A 20,174-nucleotide genomic window follows, 5' to 3' on the forward strand; every position below is an offset into this window, starting at 1 on the left:
TAGTTAATTAACGCATTAACCCAACGCGACCATACCGCTTCCTGAAGCCCTCATTTCTCACCCTGACCCCTTCGAGGATAAGCTTAGCCCAAAGCCAAGCGACTCCCGTTACAGTGCCGCTCGCTTGCCTGCGCCACTCGCTTGCCAGGTACGTTATATAGCTAAGCGTAGGGGCAAAGCCTTACGTATTAAGCTTCTTTATAGATTATATAATTATCTCCTCTTTAACCCTAGTAAGACGGGATAAGTTGGAATAGGAATCGCGTCGTGAGGTAGTTTTGGCGCGTCGGTCACGTAGGGTCCTTTGGGGAACGCTATAGATAGCAGCAGCCCGTCGATCGCTTAAAGTCGCGTTTGATTTCATTGCTTGGATAGCTAGGATTATCCTATCCTCACAAGGGAGCAATTCAAGATCAGGTTGTTGAGACATTGAGATGGAAGGTGTAATGAGAGGTGGTCTTGGTGGAAGTGGGCGTTTCGGTGGTGTGTGCGGTTCGGTGGTGTCACACGTTAGTCACAATATAGTTGTGATGTACTTTTGAGATATGGTCATAAAGGAGATGGTCATGAGATGCGTACCACTGTAGATCAGCGCAATCTACACTTGAAGCGGCACGGGCTGGTGCATCGTCTCCCACTCCAAGTTATCGAACCAGTTCAAGAAGGTTTCCGAGTCGACGTCGTGCTCTACCAGCATGCTGTAGTCCATGTCCATTGCCATGGGCGACATGTTGCCGCTCACGGTACCGCTCATGGTGCCGCCCACGTCGCCGCTCGTGCTCATCTCGCTCCTCTGGCCGGAGCTGTCGAGAATCTCGTCCAAAATGCGCGATAGCGTCTTTGCCGCCCCGGCGCACAGGTTGTGGTTGCCGCCAGACGGCTCCGACGCCCATTGCAGCGATGCGGCGAGCACGCTCGTGTGTCTGATGACTTCAGACTTCGATATTGAGCGTGGAGGGTTAGAACCCTGCTGCATGCGCATGCGAAGGTCGATGGCAAGGACGCCGGCGCTCGGGAGCGCATAGTACAAGAGCTATACGTGTCAGTGACATTGGCAAGAAGGTACGAGGAAGACTGCTTACAATCCATGCACGATCGCGATGTATGTTGACGCTGTCGACTTGAATGCCGGGGAGAATCATTGCAGCTGTGAGCATGCGCATGCTAATATTGATCAGCGCGTCCGAGGCGCATCTTTGTTGGCGGCAGAGCAATCTCTGCAGCTGGAATTCGTTTTGCAGATGTTCCAGGTAGACAAGCAGCAGCATCAAACATGTTCCTGGTGGGGTACCATCGTTCCAGCAGCTGTGTTTGTACTGCAGATGGCTCGGGATCCGGTTCCACGTCTCATTGCAGCGAGTCAATATGTCCCTGACACGATTCAGCAAACGCCTACAAGTGGCAAAGTCGGGTTGGAAGGAACTCACTGTACTTTGTAAACCAAATTGTCTTGCGCGCCGCCCAGAGACAGCTCCAAAATCTCCTCTGTGACTTTGCCAACGGTATGGCGCATGCGAATCCAAGAAGCTGGGCGGATCTTGCAGTCGATGTTCCATCCGGCCGTGTTGAGTACGGAGCGAAGGTGGTCTACACAAAAGTTTTCTTGATGGAAGAGGTTGTCGTCGACGTCTAGAGGAAGACCGACGTCGCAGTAGTGACCCGGTATCCGGGGCGGCCGGCCAAAGAAGGTGGAGATGCTCTTGTCGACACGAAAGGCGGCGGAAAATAGCTTCTTTCGAGCCTGGACGAGGAAAATAGGCGAGGTGCTCGTCGCCGCGGGTTCCTTGTGCAGGCCGAGGGCCAGAATGTCGGTGGAGAGGTCTCCAAGTCGCTGCCAAGATGCGTGGCCTGCCTCTCTGTTAGAAGCTAAATTGATACAAATGGGTTGTTAGGGCTAATGCTCACTTGCTTCGCCGTGCTGAAAGGTTAGTAGAATGAGGTTCTCATAGAGACACCAGGAGAGTATGTCGTTGGTGTGGGCATTTTGGCGGCAGAGGGTTATGCACGCGTCACTGCAAGCGGTTAAGAGCTGGGCAAAGGAGGTTTTGCTGATTCCGTCTGGCGTCGTCGCAGAGCCTTTTTCATTCAGCAGAGACATGGACAGAGCCAAGCCGGCCCAGGCAAAGACGAGACCAAGAAACTCCCAGCGCAGGTTGTCGCCGGTGAAGAGTGTGCTAAAGGTGCTTGCGTGCATTTCAGGAGGTACTTGTAGCGGCTTTTGCGTATTTCTGGTGGTCTTTTGCGCCAGAGCATGCACGTCTCCACTGGCCAGGTGCTGCAGGGTCTCCACAGCTTTCAGAGGGATTAAAGTCGCCGTAGGGGATACTTGGCTTGTTCGAATGTACATGTCGACGAGAGACTGGATGATCGAGACGTGTTGGAGGTTTTGGAGTATCCAGGATCCAAGTTGAAGTGACCGGCTCACGCCGGGGTCGTCGTCGCGTATACCGGCAGAGAGCGTGTCGCCAGCAGGTCCAGAAGGCTGAGAATCTGTGGTAGCGGTCGGGACGTGATCGACTCGGTCAAAGACAGAGTAGTAGCTGGTTGAGCCATAGTAGCCAGAGCCGGCAGCCTTTGGAGCACTCTGCGCGTTGAGCTCTACGTCACTACCACCGAAGGATGAGGGAGGGCGCGAGTGTATGGCGTTGGAAGCAGCATTAGTGTAGATCTGCATCTTGGCTGGTGGGGCCAGGGGTGCGGTGAATGAGGCTTGAGTGCTGGGAAGTGTCGGCTCGCTCAGCCTGTCACCGGACAGATCCAGGACTCCGAAGCAAGTTTGATATTGCTGCGTGGACAGCTTGTGAGTCCGCCGGACGTCGGGTGCAGGCGAGCGCGTCAAGGGAGCCGGGTGGTAGACGCATGAGGCGCTGATGCCGCGCGCTTCGCATCTTTGGCAGAATGGGGAGTGATGGTCGCATTTCACCTTTGCCTTTCGACAGGGCTCGCACGAGCTGCGGGTGCCGTTGCGACGCAACATTGGAAAGCTGGGCCACGAGTGTTTGCCGCAGGCTGGACCGCGAGCAGATGGCCTCGCAGACTAAGTGGTGAGGCAAGACTGGATGCCATGTGTACGTAGTCGGCGAGACGGGTGGAAGCGAGAAGGAGGAAAAGATTACTCGCCCAACGCGCCAAGACAACCGTCTTGGCCCTGCGCAGCTCAACGCAACTTCGTAGCCCAACGTAACTTTCTATAGACAGTCGAAAATTCAACGGGGATTTCAACGGCGTAGATATTAAATATATGGGCTGATATATACAGGATTTGGTGTCGCAAGTAGGGCAGGATCTACTGTCATCTCTCGGAGAGATGGCATCTGTCTGGCCTGATTCTGTGCCGCCCGTGAGTGCTCATCCTTGTAGATTTTCGCCGCCTTGCGGGCGACCTTTGGAGCCTCAAGCTCTACACGTTGATCGATAGCTTGTCGCGCTGCCTTAACAGTAATATCCTTGAGGTCTCGCTGGGCCAGCGCCAAACTATCGATCAGCAACTGCGAGCTCTGAAGGAATTTTTCGAGCCTCCGACTTGATATGTTAGTCCTCCGTGGAGCGCGCGACATCTTTTTGTGCTGCTGCTAATAGGACCTAGGCGTATTGGCGATAGGTGATGAGTTCACTGTAGATATTACTGATGGTGACGGCGTACGCGCTGGCGTGGGTAACCGCATATAGACGATCTCTGGATTAAATGGAAATATACCTGATTTCTCCCAGGCGCTGAGTATAGCACTGCGCTTAAAGCTCTCCGTCCTAATACTGTGAAAGGCGTCTAGAAACTCGATCTTGTTGAAACCTGTGCACCTAGTACGTGTAGCCATCTCTACAGCTTTCTTGTGATTCTGCTTTAATGGCGGAAAACAGACAACATTAAGAGGCTGTAGATGATGAGATGTGTGTGGTGGTGGTGAGAAAGGGATTATGTTGTTTATGTCGCAGTACTCGATAAACTCCATGGTAAGGTTAGCCACTCAATTGATATAGTATCATTTGAATACCTCGAAGTTGACGTGGCAATCATATAACTATCGGGCAGCGTGGTGTTGGTGTACTATTGGTGTAGATGGTTAACGCCTTGCACAACGAGCATAGGATTAAGAACCTGGCCATCACCAGAGATCGCTTCTATAGAGGTGATATAGTCGCGCGAAGTCTCTGACGCAGAGACCTGAGGGCGATTCATCTCCATAGTAACGATCCACTGGCTGCCACCGACGCCTATGCGGAAGCCGGTCTCATCCATGTTGTATGTGTCGTATGTGGTGATGCCGTGGGTATAGATCACCTTCTTGAGCTCGGTGAAATAGTGAGAATAGACTTCAAACGTCGCCATAGCTGTCCAATTGATATTCTGCGACTTCTGCTTCATACGGCGGCAATCAGGATTGCGTTCTAACCACCGTGACAGCCAGTCCTTGCTGAGTGGGGGAGCTCTGCCGTTAGGATGCGCGCGATCAATGATGTACTGGGCAGCGCCTATTAACTGCAGCATCAGGCAGGGCATCCCTATATCGTCGCATCGCCGTATATATGACTTCAGATCTTCGTCCTGCACCTGAGATAGTCGTAGATTTGTACCAGGGCAGTCGTGGCGGCTCATTCTGCCTTTGGCGCGCGCTCGAAGTCGCGAAACTGGCACACTCTATTCAATAGCTGCCGCCGCAATATTAGGTATTTTGAATTAGGAAAATTAGATATGCAAGCGGAGATACGCTGCTCGATTTCGTAGCTCTCGCCATAATGTTTATGCATAGTTGTGGGTGAAAACTATAATAAAGAAGCTGAGTAGAGATCTCAAAGTTACGTTGAGCCGCGAATCTGCGTTAGGCTGCGCAGGGCCAACCTGCAGGGTTGGCGCGTGAGCCGAGTAGGTGACATGGCGGCGCGTGGTGCTCGTTTGCGTAAATATGGTGTTGGCAGGATTCACAGAGCGGCTGAGAAAAGACGGACTGTAGGTAGTTGCATAAGCGGGAAAGAACAACAAGCTCTTATTTATGTTGGACGTCCGGCTCATTCGTGCTCAGGCCGCACTCGAGGATCGTCCATCCTTATGTTACGAAAGGCACCCTGTAGCCGGCCGAGCATCGCAGTGCGCTGTCAGGATGAGGAATCCTTCTACAGTACTCTAAAGAACTTCGCAGTCGTGTTTAAGCAACGCGAACATGTTCGCCACACCGGGCGTTTCGGAATATGAGGTAGGGATCGACGTTAGGCGTCCGTAGGCGAAGCGGCGATTCGTGACGCTTGCCTCTCTCGAGCCTTCACCTTAACTTTGCCACTCATGTAGGTAATCTGGAAACACGCTAGAAACGCTCGCAATTGATTGGACTTCGAAGCGGAGACTATAGTAAGGTCTACGCCAACGATCTTGAAATCGGGGCAGTGACGCCATGAGAATTAGCTGCCAAAGTCGCTCTTCTCCACCTGCCCAATTGACATCCGCACTCCGACATGCTCGTCCCAATGGGGCTGCCGCGCGTTGCGCGTTAAGTACAGTACGTACGTGCTTCAGCTGTCCACTTGCGACATATGCAATTCGGTCTTGCACCGCCTCTTGACCCTTATCGCCGACAACATGTTCCAGGAAAGTGCATCTGTGTCTGCGCCTCTCCGGCCAGCACAAGACACCACCAAAATGCCACCACCTTCCCAGAACATCCTGCTGGCCAGTCGCGAGGGTAAGGGGAGCAGCATCTTTAACGCCGGTAGCTGCTGACTGGCACAGGCAACGTCGTGTGCGAGTGGGCATTGGAGACGGCGCATTCACCTCAGCCCGCCTACTATCACGTGCTCCGGGTGCACATGAGCCTCCCCCCCAAGACCGACGACTCTTTTCACGGCCAGACTATTCAAATTGCTGAACTTCCGCCTGGCTTGAACTCTCAGTGTTCTTCTGCGCTCGACTTTCTCGATTGGGCTGCACGCCTCGTTTGCGTGGGCAGCGGCGGCAGGCATGCGGCCACTGTACAAATAATCTTACCCGCCCAAGACGGATGCATTGTGCGTGCAGACATACTCCGCCAGCGCCTGGCTATCAGCAAGTCCATTGAACGAGTCGAGGAGTTTGTCTCCCTCGATCAGCATATGACTGCCTTTCAAGAGAGCCAAGGTGCAAGCACAGACCTGCTCAGTATCCTCAGCTACGCCGCTGGTGCCATTCTAGAACAGCAGCATATCCAAAGCTCGCCAAGCGTGAACCAAGAGCTGCAGGCCAGGCTTTCTTTCCCATGGATCTGTCAGCTACCTCGCATCTCGCCCAGCATTTCCGTTGTAATGCTAACAACTACCAGGCCCTGCTCCATGGACTCCGAAACGGCTGGTCCTCGTCGGCTGCAGGCCTGAAGTCATCATGGAGAAGTGGCTAACAGCAGCCTTCAACCTCGGCATCCACATCACCATCGTTGGACAGCATGGCCGATGGCTGCAGCACCAGGGCTTTTGCCAGTCTGTGGAAAAGTATATCGATATCGACATGGAGCTGGACGGCGGCTTGGCTGATCGCATTGCCGACGCCCTCATCAAAGATGGCACCGCCTACGACGGCATCACCACCTTCACCGACACCTATTTCGTCGACGTTGCAAGGGCTGCAATTCGTCTCAAACTGCCCACAGCGCCCTTGTCGGCCGTGGAAACCGCCGTCGACAAGTACAAGACTCGATCTCTGTTCCCCGGAGACTGCAACTCTTTCCAAGTCGACAGCTCCGCAGAACTTCGCCAATCCATGTCAGACGGTCTGGTCACAGCATACCCGCTCATTGTCAAGCCCAGCCAGGGCTGGGCCTCGGAGGGTGTCTCCAAGGTCACCAACGAGGCAGAGCTGTTTGCTGCCGTCGCTGCTCTCGAGCCTGCAAAACACGGCACTCACATTGTCATTGAGACATATCTCGACGGCCCCGAGGTCGACGCCAATTTTGTGCTGCAAGACGGAAAGATTCTCTTCTACGAGCTGGTCGACGACTTTCCCTGCACATCGGAACGAGACGATCTCCCCGGCCAAGAGAATTTCTTGGAGACTGAGATGCTCTATCCTTCAAACCTGCCACCCAACGAGTCAGACATCATCAGAGACGAGCTGAGGAGTATTCTTGTCAAGCTCGGATTCCACACCGGCGTCTTCCATCTCGAGGCCCGAATCACCAACTCTTCAATGGCTTATACCTCGGCCAATGGCGTGGACCTGCGGCCTCATGGCAAGCGGTTGACTAAGGCTCCAACCGCCACACTGCTCGAAATCAACCAGCGCGCGCCTGGCATCATGGCTCAGTATATCACGGCATTCAAGAGCGGGGTGGACTGGACTGCTTTGCAACTGCTCGCAGCTCTGAAAGATACCGTGCGCTTTACTGCGCTGGCGCACGAGTACGCGCCCGAGGCTCAACCCATTAGCGCAATCGTCTTCATCAACACCGAGTTTCCAGGAACTTACAACGGCGAGTGCTTTGCTGTTGATCTGAAGAGGCGGCGCCCTGATCTCGGCGCCATGGTCTACCAAGGTGGCTCCTACTACCACTATACCAATCCCATTGCAACAGCACCCAACCTCGTTGGTCATTTGCTTGTGTCATCTGACAAGGGCCGCAAACATATTCTTGCTGCGGCAAAGGAGATGCGGAGAGAAATTAGACTTCCCATAACACCATTCCGGGCGTAGCTAGTACTCCAGTGCATAGTAGATGAATTGAAACCAGAGAAAGTTTGCTCGGCGGACTTGCAACCGATGATGTACATTCCCTTAAAGCTGACATGATCAAAGCCCTATAGCACGTGTCATAATGGCGAATAAAAAGCAGTGGCTAATGCATTTTAGGTAGTGGAGCTGCCGACGGGGCAAAGACTTACAGGGGCGCATCATCGGAGTAAGTTGACCGAATTGAGCGTCTACTCCGAAAAAGAGGGTCAGATCTTACTCCATTCGGCATACCGTATCCGACGCTCGAACTGGATGACCACAAGCATTGGGTAGATGGATGGGCGCTATCGGTGTCGAATGCTTAGTTCGGAGCCATATGCTCTGTCGTCTCCTATAAATGACTCGACCTGTCACTTCTCCCACGTTCCTGGGATGATAGCTATCTGCATGTTCCTTTGAGCCGCATCCGCCATCGATCATGGACACGCCCGAGGAGAAGAATTTGTGAGTCTCACGTTTTTGGCGCAAAATATAAGACACTGACATTACAGACCCTCCAAGAATGAAAATTCTGCGTCGATTCCCACAGCCTGCTCTCAGCATCTTAATGCTGAGACCAATCATTTCGAGGAACCGACCGAAGAAGATCTGAGGACATGTCGACGAGAGGCAGATAAGCTGCCAAAAATGGCTATCCTTGTGGCCGTCGTCTCTCTATGCGAGCGCTATGCCTACTATGGCTTCTTGGGCATTCTCCGTGAGCATCACGACTCGTTCAAGAACGCAACTAGCCACTGACCCAAGGGCAGAGAACTACATTCAAAATCGCAGAGACGACCCGTTGCGCCCTGGCGCCCTGGGACTCGGCCAGGACATTGCCTCCTTGATGATCAACTGTTTCACTCTCGTTAGCCAAGTCACGCCTCTCGCGACGGCAGCCATTGCAGATTCATATCTTGGTCACTACAAGACCCTTCGCACCTGTTTCTGGTTAGTTTCAACTCTCGTGCAGCCTCTGCGCAATACACCAACTTACTTGTTTGCAGCATGTACGCCGTCGGACTTACCATTCTTCTAATAACGTCTCTCCCGCCCTTGCTAAGGCAAGGCTCCGGGATTCCCGGTCTTATTGTCGCCCTAATTATCATCAGTCTTGGTGTCGGAGGTGTCAAGTCCACGTTGCCGCCATTCCTAGGTCAGTCGAACCGCTACACCCGCTTGTCGCACAATCTCGTTGCAGCTGCTAAACCATGGCGACACTTAGCGGAGCAATGCCATGCGTCCAAGACTAGAATCAGGATCTCCAAGACAGGAGAGCGAGTCATTGTTGACCGTGAGGCGACCGTCGAGTATGCTTTCAACGTCTACTATTGGTAAGAATTCACAATTTTGTTGAACCACGGTCGGGTCTGACACAAAAAGGTGTGTGAATATCGGTGGCCAAGCCATTGTTGCATCAACCTTGCTCGAAAAGAACATCGGTTTCTGGGTCGCGTTTCTGATATGCACGTGCGCCATCTTCCTTGGCCTCACTCTGCTCTACCTGGGCCGAAAGCATTATGGTGAGACCTCTTAAATCAGTCCGTCAAGTGTCGCGAGACGGAGTCTTAACACACTTCAACAGTCAATCTTCCTCCAGACGGCAGCGTTCTCCCATCGGCGTGGAAAGTCATCTACATTGCCGTCAGAAATGGGTTCCGACTAGACGCCGCCAGACCTGAAAAGGTGGCCGATGATACTGGCAAGACAGTAAAGTGGCGTGACAGCTTCATCGAGGAGATGAAAAAGGCGTTAGTCGCCGCGCGCATTGGGTGAGTGGTCGTCCTTGATCACCCCTCCAGAGACGCACCCATATCTGACTCCCAATAGCGTCCCATTCGTCGTCTACTGGCTCTGCCAGAACCAACTCACCAGCAATACAATCTCCCAAGCAGCCAACATGGAGACAAGCGGCGTCCCCAACGACTTGATGCCCGACCTGAACGCCATTACCGTCCTACTATGCCTCCCACTGGCAACGCACGGCCTGTACCCGCTGCTGCGCAGGCTGCGCATCAGCTTCCCGCCGGTGACGCGCATCGCGCTCGGCTTCCTGCTCGAGGCCATGGCCATGGGCTTCGCGGCGGGCGTGCAGGGCTACATCTACGCGTCAGGCCCGTGCTACGACCATCCGCGCGCGTGCCCAGCGTCGCCAGACGGCAGCCTGCCCAACCGCGTCAGTGTCGCCATGCAGATCCCCATATACGTCTTCGAGGGCCTCGGCGAGATCTTCTCAAACCCGGCCATGTACGAGTATGCCTTCACCGAGGCGCCTCACAGCATGAAGGCTGTGCTGCAGGCTTTCTTCGCCCTCACCGCCGCAGCTGGCTCTGCGCTCGGCCTCGCTTTAACCCCAACGTACAGGGACCCTTACTTGCTGGCCATGTACGCGTCGCTGGCCGGCGCCATGTTTGTCGGCGCCGTTGGGGTTTATGCACTTCTAGGGCCGAGGCGGAGACGCGCCGATAGCGAGGCTGGCTCATGAGTATGAACGAGGCCTGGGAAGGCTTCACAGCTCCCGGCAACTGAACCTCCGACCACCAGCGGCGAAGATGCGCTTACTGCGATAATGTCAGGCTGAGCGTGAAATATGCAGCAACGTGGAATGCAACCTCGTCGGGCGTCGGCATCGTAGAAGCGCAGACTTTACTGTTGCGGTCTATACTGCGGTACGGTAAGCAGTGCGGTGATCCGCAAACGTGGTAGATAGCACGATAGCGCGTAAGTAAACGAGCGCAAGGTTCCGCGGACCCTCAGCAGATTGGATCTTGTACCTAGGGTCAGCAAGACACGTCACGGGGTTGCCGAAAACCGGCTAGCATCTGTCAAAGTAGCGTCGGAAAGCGCAACTCAGCATAAGCAGTCTTGGCGCGCTATTCCCAGTGTGAGAAATGATATTTATAAGCAATAAGCGCTGTCATACCCATGGGTCACATCCCATTTTGCTTATGCTTAGCTTTTGATGTCGGATGCGCAGCTTCACGGGGACCGTCTGCCAAACGAGATAACCCCTAAGTTAACCCTAACCCTAATTCGTTGGCAGCGCTGGAGAAGGTTGCCGCGACCCAGATATGGCGGAGCTTCGACCCAATCAATTAACTGCGTATATTACTCAAGCTCACGGGTCGCAGTAATGACATGGTTAATAAAAATTACAAGGTGTGGAAACCAGCGTATAAAGCCTCGTGAATCGTCCGAACGTACGCTCACACCTTCACTGAAATTGTTGGGTCAAATCTCCGTTGCACTGCCATCTGGCGAAATGCTTTACTATGAATGCCTGTCTGGTGACAGATTGACCATTTTGATTAACACCTCGCAATGTATCTGCATCCTCGCTGTTGTTGTTGTTAGTAGAAAGGTACGTTATGTTGACCAGTACGCGGTAGTATAGATTCGAGATGTCACTCGCGATGTATCTCCTGACGCGGGCACCGCTGGTGATACAGATCTCATCACATTAGTTGCGCCGATACTTCCTTCTAGTGCCCTTATGAGTATACATATCCGAGATACACGTCTACGGATCGCGAGATGCTTTTGAAACTAGACAAGTGTACAGATCCAAATGTCTGAGAGGTTCAGCTGAGATATGAGAGGCTTGTATTCCTCTCGAGGTCAGCTGGGAAGAAAAGGATTTTGCGATGAATAGTGTCTAGTTATTTAAATAGTCCTTCTTTAAGGTACGGTATACTTTGTTATATAATTCTAGAACAAACTTATCTTCATCTGCCTTTCATAATAGCTATAGAGCAGCGGCAATTGATGAACCTAACATTCAACTCGAAATTTATTGACCAAAGCGAGAAAACCTACAGTCGAGAGGACCTATGGCTGTCAGCGTTTGACCATAAAGTGGAGGAGATGAGGAGCAGCAAGGCTTCTGGAATTAAAGGTAGAGACTAACTCTACAATACGCTGCACGTCACTATCCTATATGAGATGATTGAAGACTTTGGTGACGACGTTAGCATATCCTTTTTGGACAATGTTGATAGGCATGTCGTCAGCCTCTCTAAGAGAAGCTAGAGTGCAACTTAACTGGGAGGGCGTTCTCGCGCAGTTAGTACGCTAACGAGCCATCCTCTGACAAGCTAGAGATCTTGACCGCGCTTGAGTCCTCAGCTGGCAATCGAACAAAGCAATAGACAGTTGAAGGTCGCAAGATAATGAGGGTAGTGGAGAAGGCAGAGCGTCGTGTAGCCTAAGTTTAGGCTATCCGGACTGCACATGACCACGTAGGGTCAATTAATAACCGCTGGCGTTGTACAGAGGAGGCTGTCTGTACTTACAGAGGTGGTTATTGTTATGTACCTTTTGGTCAGATGGTACACTACCAAATTAACTAAAGCTGATGATATAGAGGCTTGGGATTAAGAGATAGTTATTGGTACGACTAACGTTAGTGTTGAAAGTCCACCTATTAAGCTACTCCAGCACTGGAGGGAGGTTGGTAAGTAATCCAAATAGTCGGAAAAAGCTACGTAAGGGGGCTTATCTTTATGCAGGATATCGCGCCTGCACATCATGCAGAAGAGACAATTGAGGAGTTCAATGAGCGCAAGGTATATCCCATATAACTAGTTAGTTATTGGCCTGTATTTTCGCCTAATCTGAACCCAGTTAAGGCAGAATGGAGCAAAATGAAGGATTGGATATGATTAACTATTTACAGATCATTGTAGTTACAGGCAGCATAGGATCAAATTTGCTCTGCATAGGAAATAGTATAGGACACAGGTGTAACTAGTAACTTATTATACTTCGAAGCTCATTTCTAAGTTTTGTACAATGATTAGGTATTCTAGTGTCTGTAGGGAGTCGTTGACTTCTTGTGCACGCACGGTGGCAAAAGCATTCAACGTATCCTGACTCTGACGGAGTTGACCATTGCCTAGAGGATGACTGAGCTGTTCCCAACTTACGTCGACGTTCCCAAGGTAGCATCCGTTGACATCGCCACAGATCGCAATATTTCAGCGTATTCCACACTCGGCTTCGTTTCCTCGTCCACCTTAGCTCCCCCATTTTCGTGAAGGTCCCAGTCCTGCTCTCCAGCATCGCAATACTGGTCGTCATTGTAGTAGTCTATCTCTGTATCGAGAGTTCCGATTTCTTCGTCTCGGTCGAAATCTTCGGCAAAATCTGAATAATGATCAAGGTAAAATTCGCACTCCCAGCACAAGTCATGATCTATTCTATCGAATTGGTTCTCAACATAAGCATACAATTCTTTCGGGACCTGTTTAACATACCGTCCTAAACACTGGTCATGTACGAAAGAAACTGAGTGTGACACTCAAGGAACAACTTGTTATCATGCCTTCCTTTCTCTTCAAATTTCTCGACGATGGACTGATAGGTTCTGCGGTTACGTAATAGACTTGACCTTTCATGGGAACAGTGGGAGGAATCAAGCATCTTTTTAAAGTAGGCATCAACTTCTTCGCTCATCACCGTAGGCATATTCGATAATAAGCTTTCAGACGCCTGCTATCAACATGGACAACCACATATATACGTATACTTAGTAGGTAATCAGGGTACTGTCAGTCACTGTCCAATTTACTCAGACGAGTTTCTACACTTACGAAGTCCGCCCATCGATTTGGTGATATCACGTAATCTTGGAACCATGATGCGTCAACGTTATATGGCTCTCACTGTTTGTCAGCACACAACCCTCGATTGCGGTAGCATGAAAGTAGAAGCTTGTTGCACGATATGCCCGTGCGCCCGCAGATGACTTACTATTACTTTGCAGAGGAAATTTGATCCTATGCTGCCTGTACAATGACCCGTGAATAACTGATCGGGATATACTTGCGCGGTCAGTATCGTGTCCTAGCGTGATTAACCCCACACTCCGACGCGAGCACTTTCCTCATTCTCAAGTGAAACAAAAGCTGTGTCTCTGTCTCCGCACAGTCATATGCATGAATCAGTGCACGCTGTGATGGTGGGTCAATACTGTATCTGATTAATGCACAGTAAGGCAATGAAATCACATTCACCGTGCGCTTTCAACTGCAATTCTGACCAATGAGATGATATTTACCATCAGTCCTGCAAAGCACAGACTGATATGCACGCGCAAACCAATGGCAACACTGCACGAATCTGCACTGTGTACCATACGCCACGGGTCCTCCGGTGTTGCAGCCTGAGTTGGAAGCCTTTGATCATAGCCACAGATACTGACCTGGTGGACCTGCCAATGGGAGCTTCGCTCTCTGAACTACCGTCAGGCTGACTTGCTCAGCCTGGCATAGCCTGGTCGATGCAGCAGGACTCTTTTCTCTTTGTCTCCACCACATACACCGCCTATAGACCCTGAGGTTGCGCGTTGCGCTCCAGTCTCCAAGCGCAGAATGTTCTCATGTTTCCCAATAAAGCCACGAACTAAGTCAAAGGTTCGTGTTCGGTCAACAGCGCTCAGGAGGGAGGGGTTAATGATCGATTGCTAACATGACACCATATATAGCATCGGAGAGCAAGAACCCAAAGAACCCACACATTCGATAAGAAAGCTTGCGATGATAGACAAAGAAATGGGCGACGGGTCTGCCACTTCCTCTTCGCAAACTGTAGTGAGTTTAGTATCGCAGATACGGCATGTTGCTGTACATCGTCTTCGACTCACAGCGTCAAAGTTCCAGAATTACGTAACCTGATCACAAGACTAGAGCATGACGCCGCACGATGGAAACGGGGTGAGGTCCTATCACAGCAACGTGTTAGTAGTGCACTGTTACAAATTGAGCAGCAGAAAGCAGCTCTGGCTGAAAAAGAGGATGAGTTACTGGATTGTTCGGGAAGGCTCCGGGATGAGGAGATAATTAAAGTGGGAGAGTCCATGGAACTGTTCATTAATAGGATGTTGACCGACAACTGACCGCTTTAAGTATTAATTTAATCATATTTTGTCAACTTTGCAGTAGTTATTAACGTCAGTTAACTAACCAGGGATCTATGGAAGTTGATGGAGCCACCTGGGGGACTGTTGATCTCAGCGGAGGGGTAGGCGCGTTTGGTGTAACTATCGCTGGCATAACGTAGATACTATCGGTGCTTTCGAAAAGACCGTCAAAATTGAAAAAAATATCGCAGGGGACTGGACGTGGGGATATACCGGGGTGCAACCTATCACTGACTTGTCACCACTGCAGCACCGCGATAGAACTCATGTTACTTCCAAAGTCATTGTAGAGACTTCGCTTCCGCGCGCCTGGTGAGGCTCCCATTGTGTATACAAACACTTCGAGTCCCTTGTCTGGCTGTGCGATCAGTTGAGATCATAGCGCGACTTCAGATCCTACCTACCGCAACCAAGCATCGTCTTCGGATGACAGATTAGCATAAGTGGATTTGACGATGCGTGACATGGTTCGAGGGCGGTTGGCAGATTAACAACGGCGCTGTTGCAAGAAATGAACCTGTGAGGAGAGAGAAGATGATATCGAAATGCTTTTTGGGTCTAGGCAGCTACCTTGCGTATCCAGTATAATGCATATGGGCAATTGAAACCCTCCAATATGCTGGCGGGAACTGTAATGCCAGACTATGCGCAAGTAATTATCATCCCACAGAACCAAATGAACGAGAACCGTAACGTAACGCTACGGTGACTTTGGCACCTAAGCAATAGGATCGTACGGTGAAGATGAAAGACATTATGCCCGCGTAATCATACTACTTAGTCGTTGCAATGAGATATTCAGACGACCGCTAAACGTCCGTATGAGCAGGTAAGATCAGGCACTGTTAATTTCGCAATCGATCGTTGAATAGTTGAAGAACACATTGAAAAACTGAAACGAACAAAATAAGCCATATTGAGCAGACATATGCTGGTTCCGGGTTGATATAGGAATATAGGGCTTCTTAGCAAAGAACTACTAGCTTCGTGGCTTCCTACCATTGGTCGTGTAAAGTGGTCAAAATCCTCGACGTCATCATCAAACACGAGAGGACGGAGGAGAATAACAGATGGCTGCGATACCGGGCGTCACCCTTCTCCGAGTTTCTCTCAGAGGTTTCCAAAGCCCCGGCCGCCTTGTGCGCTCCTTTGCTTGCCCTCACAATGTCCACGAGTCGTCCCGAGAGCGTGACTACCGAACGTGCTTTGTCAAGGATAGCACGACTCCAGGCTTCTATTATAACTACCTGTTAGGTTGTCCACCCGCACATACGCTAACTGCAGCGTGGATATCCAAGTCCCTGGATTTCCATCCGTGAGGAATTCCATAGGTCATAAGTTAGATCGCTTACGCTCGCAATAAGCGTCTTGTGTAGGGTCGTCATTATTGTCTTACTGGCTCAGCTAATGATTTGCACCACCCGGAAAATGCTAACTGACTAAGCTAAATCCATGTCAACGAATTACATTTATGGAGTTCCACGTTAGCGAACATTGTGACGAGCGGGGTAACAATCTTTGGGTGAATTTATATACACACCTATCGGCTGATGCTGTCACCATATTAGGGTTCTGAATTATATTTACGTAAACGCTTTGGATCGACATGAGCAGAATTCGACTCCCTTGACGTGCTTATAGGAGACCGATGCCTTTCTCTATGGCCTTTCTGTGGCGCGGCTGCAAGCAAGTCACGACGTCGCTGGCAATCTGCGACATGATGAGGACGCCGAGCGAGCCCGTCCGAGGTAGCTGGACGAGGGACGGCAAACGCGCGCGCGAGCATGTCTGGCAACGCCTAAATTAGACCAATACCTGATGCCACAAACCTTCTGCAGCGCTTCCGGCAGCAATGCATCGAGGGCAACATTAGTTGTCTCTCGGTCGTTGGGCTCGGTCTGGTATGGTGGCGACAGAGCGCGAGGGCTGGGCGACTAGCCCTTTGTTACCGGTAGTTGCCGCAGGCGAAGCACTATCGCGATCATGTGCGAAAATTAGCCATACATGTCTTACTAAGGTGCTTGCAAATAAGTAACAGGTAGGATGAACAACTCCCCAGCATACATACACTATACAGTACTAAGTTCACTTATGTAGATAAAAACACTTTAAAGTATGACAGTGCCTTATTATCAGCTTATCTCCATTGTCGCTCTATCACCGGATCTCCAAACGTTCCATAGTCATGTCATCAGGTATGCGCTGCAAATGCATAACTCCTTCCACGTATGCATGACTTATAAGTTTATAGTGATTGTCGTGTCTTTCTAGTACATATGGGACATAGCCACCTCCCAGTATAGTAATGATTTGACCCTTCGAGATTGCAGGATATGGTGCTCTTCCAAGGTATCCTGAGCTTGTGATGAAGATACACTCGTCCTCTGTGTTTGAGCGAAGGGCGTGCTTGCTATATATCTCTCGAAATGCAGGGGTTAAGGAGATTTCAGTGTGAGCGATTAGGGTGGCTGCTAACATCCATGGCCCATACCCTTTCGGTAGCCCTTTGGTATGCATGACCCCTGTCCTGCTAGTATTTGTCAGAGAGAAGATAACCTGTACCGCAAGGAATAACTTCTCGCAGATAGGCGCCTCAGTCCGAGGCCGTAAAGAAGATTGTGGTACCATTGCTGACCAAAGCGATTCTATGTTGAGTGTTGTGCCATCCAATTCATGTGGGGTGAATCGACCGAAGTCCCGAAAAATCTCCAGGAGTAGTTGTGGTACACGAGGTAACCTTGTTATCAACGCGAATACCTGCCCTAGGTTGTCGATCCATGAATCTATTGAGCATTTTGGACTAGCAGATGCCGAACCGCGCCGATTATCTGCCACATAAGCATCAAAAAGGCTTATATCTGCCTTTTCAAACTCTTCTTTGATGCCTGAGAATGCTTGAAGAATCATCTCATCATCTGCAATCGGGTAGACTCGCTCGATGGAATCAAGAAGGAGCGCGTTGACGAACAAACTTCGATCTTGAATCTCAATTTTCCCGTCGATACACTGGCTTAAATTGTGGCTGTAGTGTTCTGTCGAGCTCTCTGTCGTTGGCCCTGTCCATTCCGGAACCCAGGTAGGGATGTCAGGCATCGTTCTTTTCGCAAACAGAGTCTTGTTCCCTAACAGATACAGATCCTTTCTGTCCCTGATAATGCATGTTGCTGCCTCCAGGAAAACCTGTTGGGGTGTTTTCGTATAGTCAGGACTGATTATGCTCCCGGTTTTGACTAAACCAAGTGCAGCGTACACATGATCTTGCTCGCAGCTCTGGTGGGCATATGTGAAGGTTGCAAGTGCACTGGCTAGATCCGTACTAGTCATTGGATTCCTAAAGCGCTTCCGTGCATCCTCAACACAGGTCAAAGGGCCGTCTTCGTATGACTTTTGTCCAACAAATGCGATCAGTCGTCTTCCATAATGCGCGTTGCGAAATACCTCCCAAGGCATATGGAGATTTCCATACACAACGTAAGGGACATCAGCAACCGCCACTTCTTGAACGATCCAACATCTTTGGAAGTAGGTGTTTTGGAAGATATTGTCAATAGTTTGCCAGATGTCTGCGTCGCAAAACTTGAAGATTTCATCATCAGAGCATTCAATCTTCCTTTGCAGGTCATACAGTTTGAGATCATAAGAGAAGTGAAAGCAGTCTGTAATAGTTCCAAGTATTGATTTGTTCTTTGGTCGTTGGAAGATTCGGGCGGCAAGGTAATTCATTTCGTCCACCCCCTTCGTCGCACGATCGAGCCATAACAGGGCCAAAGGTTTCATTATTTCGAAAGCCGCTCGAACAAGTTGTGTCTCTTTCCCAAGCCATATCAAAACTCTGGTTGCTGAACTGTAAATTTGTTGCATCATGGCAATCTGATGGCTCTTTTCTTCTTTATCGGCTTGGTTAATACACAACGCATCTACCCACAATACCCGTTGCTTATCAGGTAGGCGAAGGGATTGAAGAGCAGCGTGGAGATTATTCGTTACAAACGTAAGTTGAGCGTTGCATGATATCTCGGTAGATCCAGGCTGTGCTCCCCATTCGTATGAAAGAGCATCGAATTGCGGACGTTTGTGAAGCAAAGAATGTGCGAGCTCACATTGTATATCTTGCTCGTCCTCGCCAGGGTGGAGTATTAAAAGTCTGAATTCGCATTTCTTCGTCAGTCTCGAATACGTAGGTTTGCGCTGCATGGCAAACAACCGGTTCGGTTTCATATACGCGACTTTAGATGCTCGTTGAAAAATTTGAATGATAATGCACGGCTTTCAACGTCTTGTTAAGGCCTACAGAGGATATATATGTATCCTATGTTAAGTAGCTCCACTTTTTCTTTATTTGAGCTGGACTCATTCACCAATAGGAAAGAAGTACGTAAATGTGAGTAAACCGGTGAAGTTATCTTTGACGCAGCGTGACGCATTGTTCCTTGATTTTGGGATTACCGGTCAAAGATCTCACCGGAAAGGGAGGGTTGGCAGGTGTTGGAAATAAATATGAGAGAATCTCCCGGCTATAGACTCTGACGAATAGACAACAGGTGGGGGCGTAGTAAGCACATTTCGTACCAGTTAGTCATGCTTCTACGGTGGCGAAGCACCAAACTGTGCCACCACCAGCTAAGAGGATGGCCGACCCGTGTCACGGTAGCCTCCTAGGCAACCTAACAGCTCAATCGTACTGTCAACGATAGTACGCTACCTGACTGTTACAATCACACGAGGAGACTGCAGGGACAATGCAGAGGATGACGCACCGACCGCAAGCGATTGTGCTGAGGACAAAGGCAGGTGGGCGGTCAGCGCCTATCGGAGTCATCAAACCCCGACGTCACGTCACCATGCTCCCGCCAAGACAACCAGGTCCCGGGAGCAAAGCTATGCGACGGGAGCAGAGAAGGTTGCTCCCGCCAAGGTAGCTCTAGCGAGAGAGCTTACCAGGACGACGAAGGAATACGAGAATAGTATAAAGTGTAGGACATGTTACGATCACAAAGGAGCACGACAGGGAACTGACAAAGGATGGCGCAACGATGAATACGACTGGTAAAGGACAAAGAACCAACGACAGCGACGCCGCTCGGAACGAGCGAACACCGACATCACGTGACGAGACCCGGCAGAAGCAAGGACTTGGCGGGACCTCGATGAAGAATCGGAAGACAGTGAAGGATGGGACGACTAGTATTTAGTTAAGGACATTCTCTAAACGTTTCCTATTCTCCATAGTTAACTTCAAAAGCTTACTTTTATATCTAAATTAAAGCCACTCATCTTTATAAGAACTAACGTACCTGGTAAGTGAGCGGTGTAGGCAAGCGAGCGGCGCACCCTACCAACTTTTCACCACTTCATAGGAATCTATCTTAATAATAAGATAAAATAATAGAATATATACATTATGCTAGATTAAGCTATATCTCTAGTATCCTTCTTACATATTCGTAAGTTATGGCTAGTCTCCCTACAGCGCCTATAGCGCGCGGAAGCCTACTAACTAGTACCTAATTATGCTCTACCTTAACGCGTTTCCCCCTTAAGCTACTACTTAACCTTATTTTAAGCTATAATTTCCTCTGCCTCTACCTT

The 20,174-nt window shown here is 50.3% G+C and overlaps 5 protein-coding genes across 5 annotated transcripts; 2 read left to right on the plus strand and 3 right to left on the minus strand.

Annotated features, from left to right (window-relative positions):
* Positions 1 to 514: 514 nt before the first annotated feature.
* CC84DRAFT_520102 (uncharacterized protein) lies at positions 515 to 3,073 on the minus strand. Its single transcript, XM_018186599.1, has 4 exons — positions 1,906 to 3,073; positions 1,428 to 1,848; positions 1,083 to 1,371; positions 515 to 1,033 (listed from the first exon to the last, which is right to left on the minus strand). The coding sequence occupies exons 1-4, from the start codon at positions 2,975 to 2,977 to the stop codon at positions 599 to 601; spliced, it is 2,217 nt and encodes a 738-aa protein (XP_018028868.1). The 5' UTR covers positions 2,978 to 3,073; the 3' UTR covers positions 515 to 598.
* Positions 3,074 to 3,801: 728 nt separating this feature from the next.
* CC84DRAFT_520111 (uncharacterized protein) lies at positions 3,802 to 4,732 on the minus strand. Its single transcript, XM_018186600.1, has one exon. It carries the CDS (start codon positions 4,592 to 4,594, stop codon positions 4,046 to 4,048), a length of 549 nt encoding a protein of 182 aa, XP_018028869.1. The 5' UTR covers positions 4,595 to 4,732; the 3' UTR covers positions 3,802 to 4,045.
* A 1,064-nt stretch (positions 4,733 to 5,796) lies between these two features.
* On the plus strand, positions 5,797 to 7,648 carry CC84DRAFT_1106159 (uncharacterized protein; the record flags this gene model as incomplete). Its single annotated transcript, XM_018175130.1, has 2 exons — positions 5,797 to 6,229; positions 6,285 to 7,648. The coding sequence occupies 2 exons, from the start codon at positions 5,797 to 5,799 to the stop codon at positions 7,646 to 7,648; spliced, it is 1,797 nt and encodes a 598-aa protein (XP_018028870.1).
* Positions 7,649 to 8,354: 706 nt separating this feature from the next.
* CC84DRAFT_1200494 (oligopeptide transporter) lies at positions 8,355 to 10,555 on the plus strand (the record flags this gene model as incomplete). The annotated part of the gene is made up of 6 exons (XM_018181669.1): positions 8,355 to 8,617; positions 8,674 to 8,822; positions 8,892 to 9,000; positions 9,050 to 9,189; positions 9,252 to 9,438; positions 9,497 to 10,555. The coding sequence occupies 6 exons, from the start codon at positions 8,355 to 8,357 to the stop codon at positions 10,149 to 10,151; spliced, it is 1,503 nt and encodes a 500-aa protein (XP_018028871.1). The 3' UTR covers positions 10,152 to 10,555.
* Positions 10,556 to 16,638: 6,083 nt separating this feature from the next.
* CC84DRAFT_1170063 (HET-domain-containing protein) lies at positions 16,639 to 19,034 on the minus strand. The gene has a single exon (XM_018179829.1). It carries the CDS (start codon positions 18,777 to 18,779, stop codon positions 16,743 to 16,745), a length of 2,037 nt encoding a protein of 678 aa, XP_018028872.1. The 5' UTR covers positions 18,780 to 19,034; the 3' UTR covers positions 16,639 to 16,742.
* Positions 19,035 to 20,174: the final 1,140 nt, after the last annotated feature.

This window comes from Paraphaeosphaeria sporulosa, assembly GCF_001642045.1.
Source record: "Paraphaeosphaeria sporulosa strain AP3s5-JAC2a unplaced genomic scaffold CC84scaffold_23, whole genome shotgun sequence".
Classification (NCBI taxonomy): domain Eukaryota; kingdom Fungi; phylum Ascomycota; class Dothideomycetes; order Pleosporales; family Didymosphaeriaceae; genus Paraphaeosphaeria; species Paraphaeosphaeria sporulosa.

Coding starts and splice junctions, on each gene's coding strand:
- CC84DRAFT_520102 (XM_018186599.1), bottom strand. CDS start 2,977: ATGTTGCGTCGCAACGGCACCCGCAGCTCGTGCGAGCCCTGTCGAAAG. Junction 1,849..1,905: donor CTTTCAGCACGGCGAAGCAA/GTGAGCATTAGC, acceptor ACAGAGAGGCAG/GCCACGCATCTTGGCAGCGA. Junction 1,372..1,427: donor AATTTGGTTTACAAAGTACA/GTGAGTTCCTTC, acceptor GAATCGTGTCAG/GGACATATTGACTCGCTGCA.
- CC84DRAFT_520111 (XM_018186600.1), bottom strand. CDS start 4,594: ATGAGCCGCCACGACTGCCCTGGTACAAATCTACGACTATCTCAGGTG.
- CC84DRAFT_1170063 (XM_018179829.1), bottom strand. CDS start 18,779: ATGCAGCGCAAACCTACGTATTCGAGACTGACGAAGAAATGCGAATTC.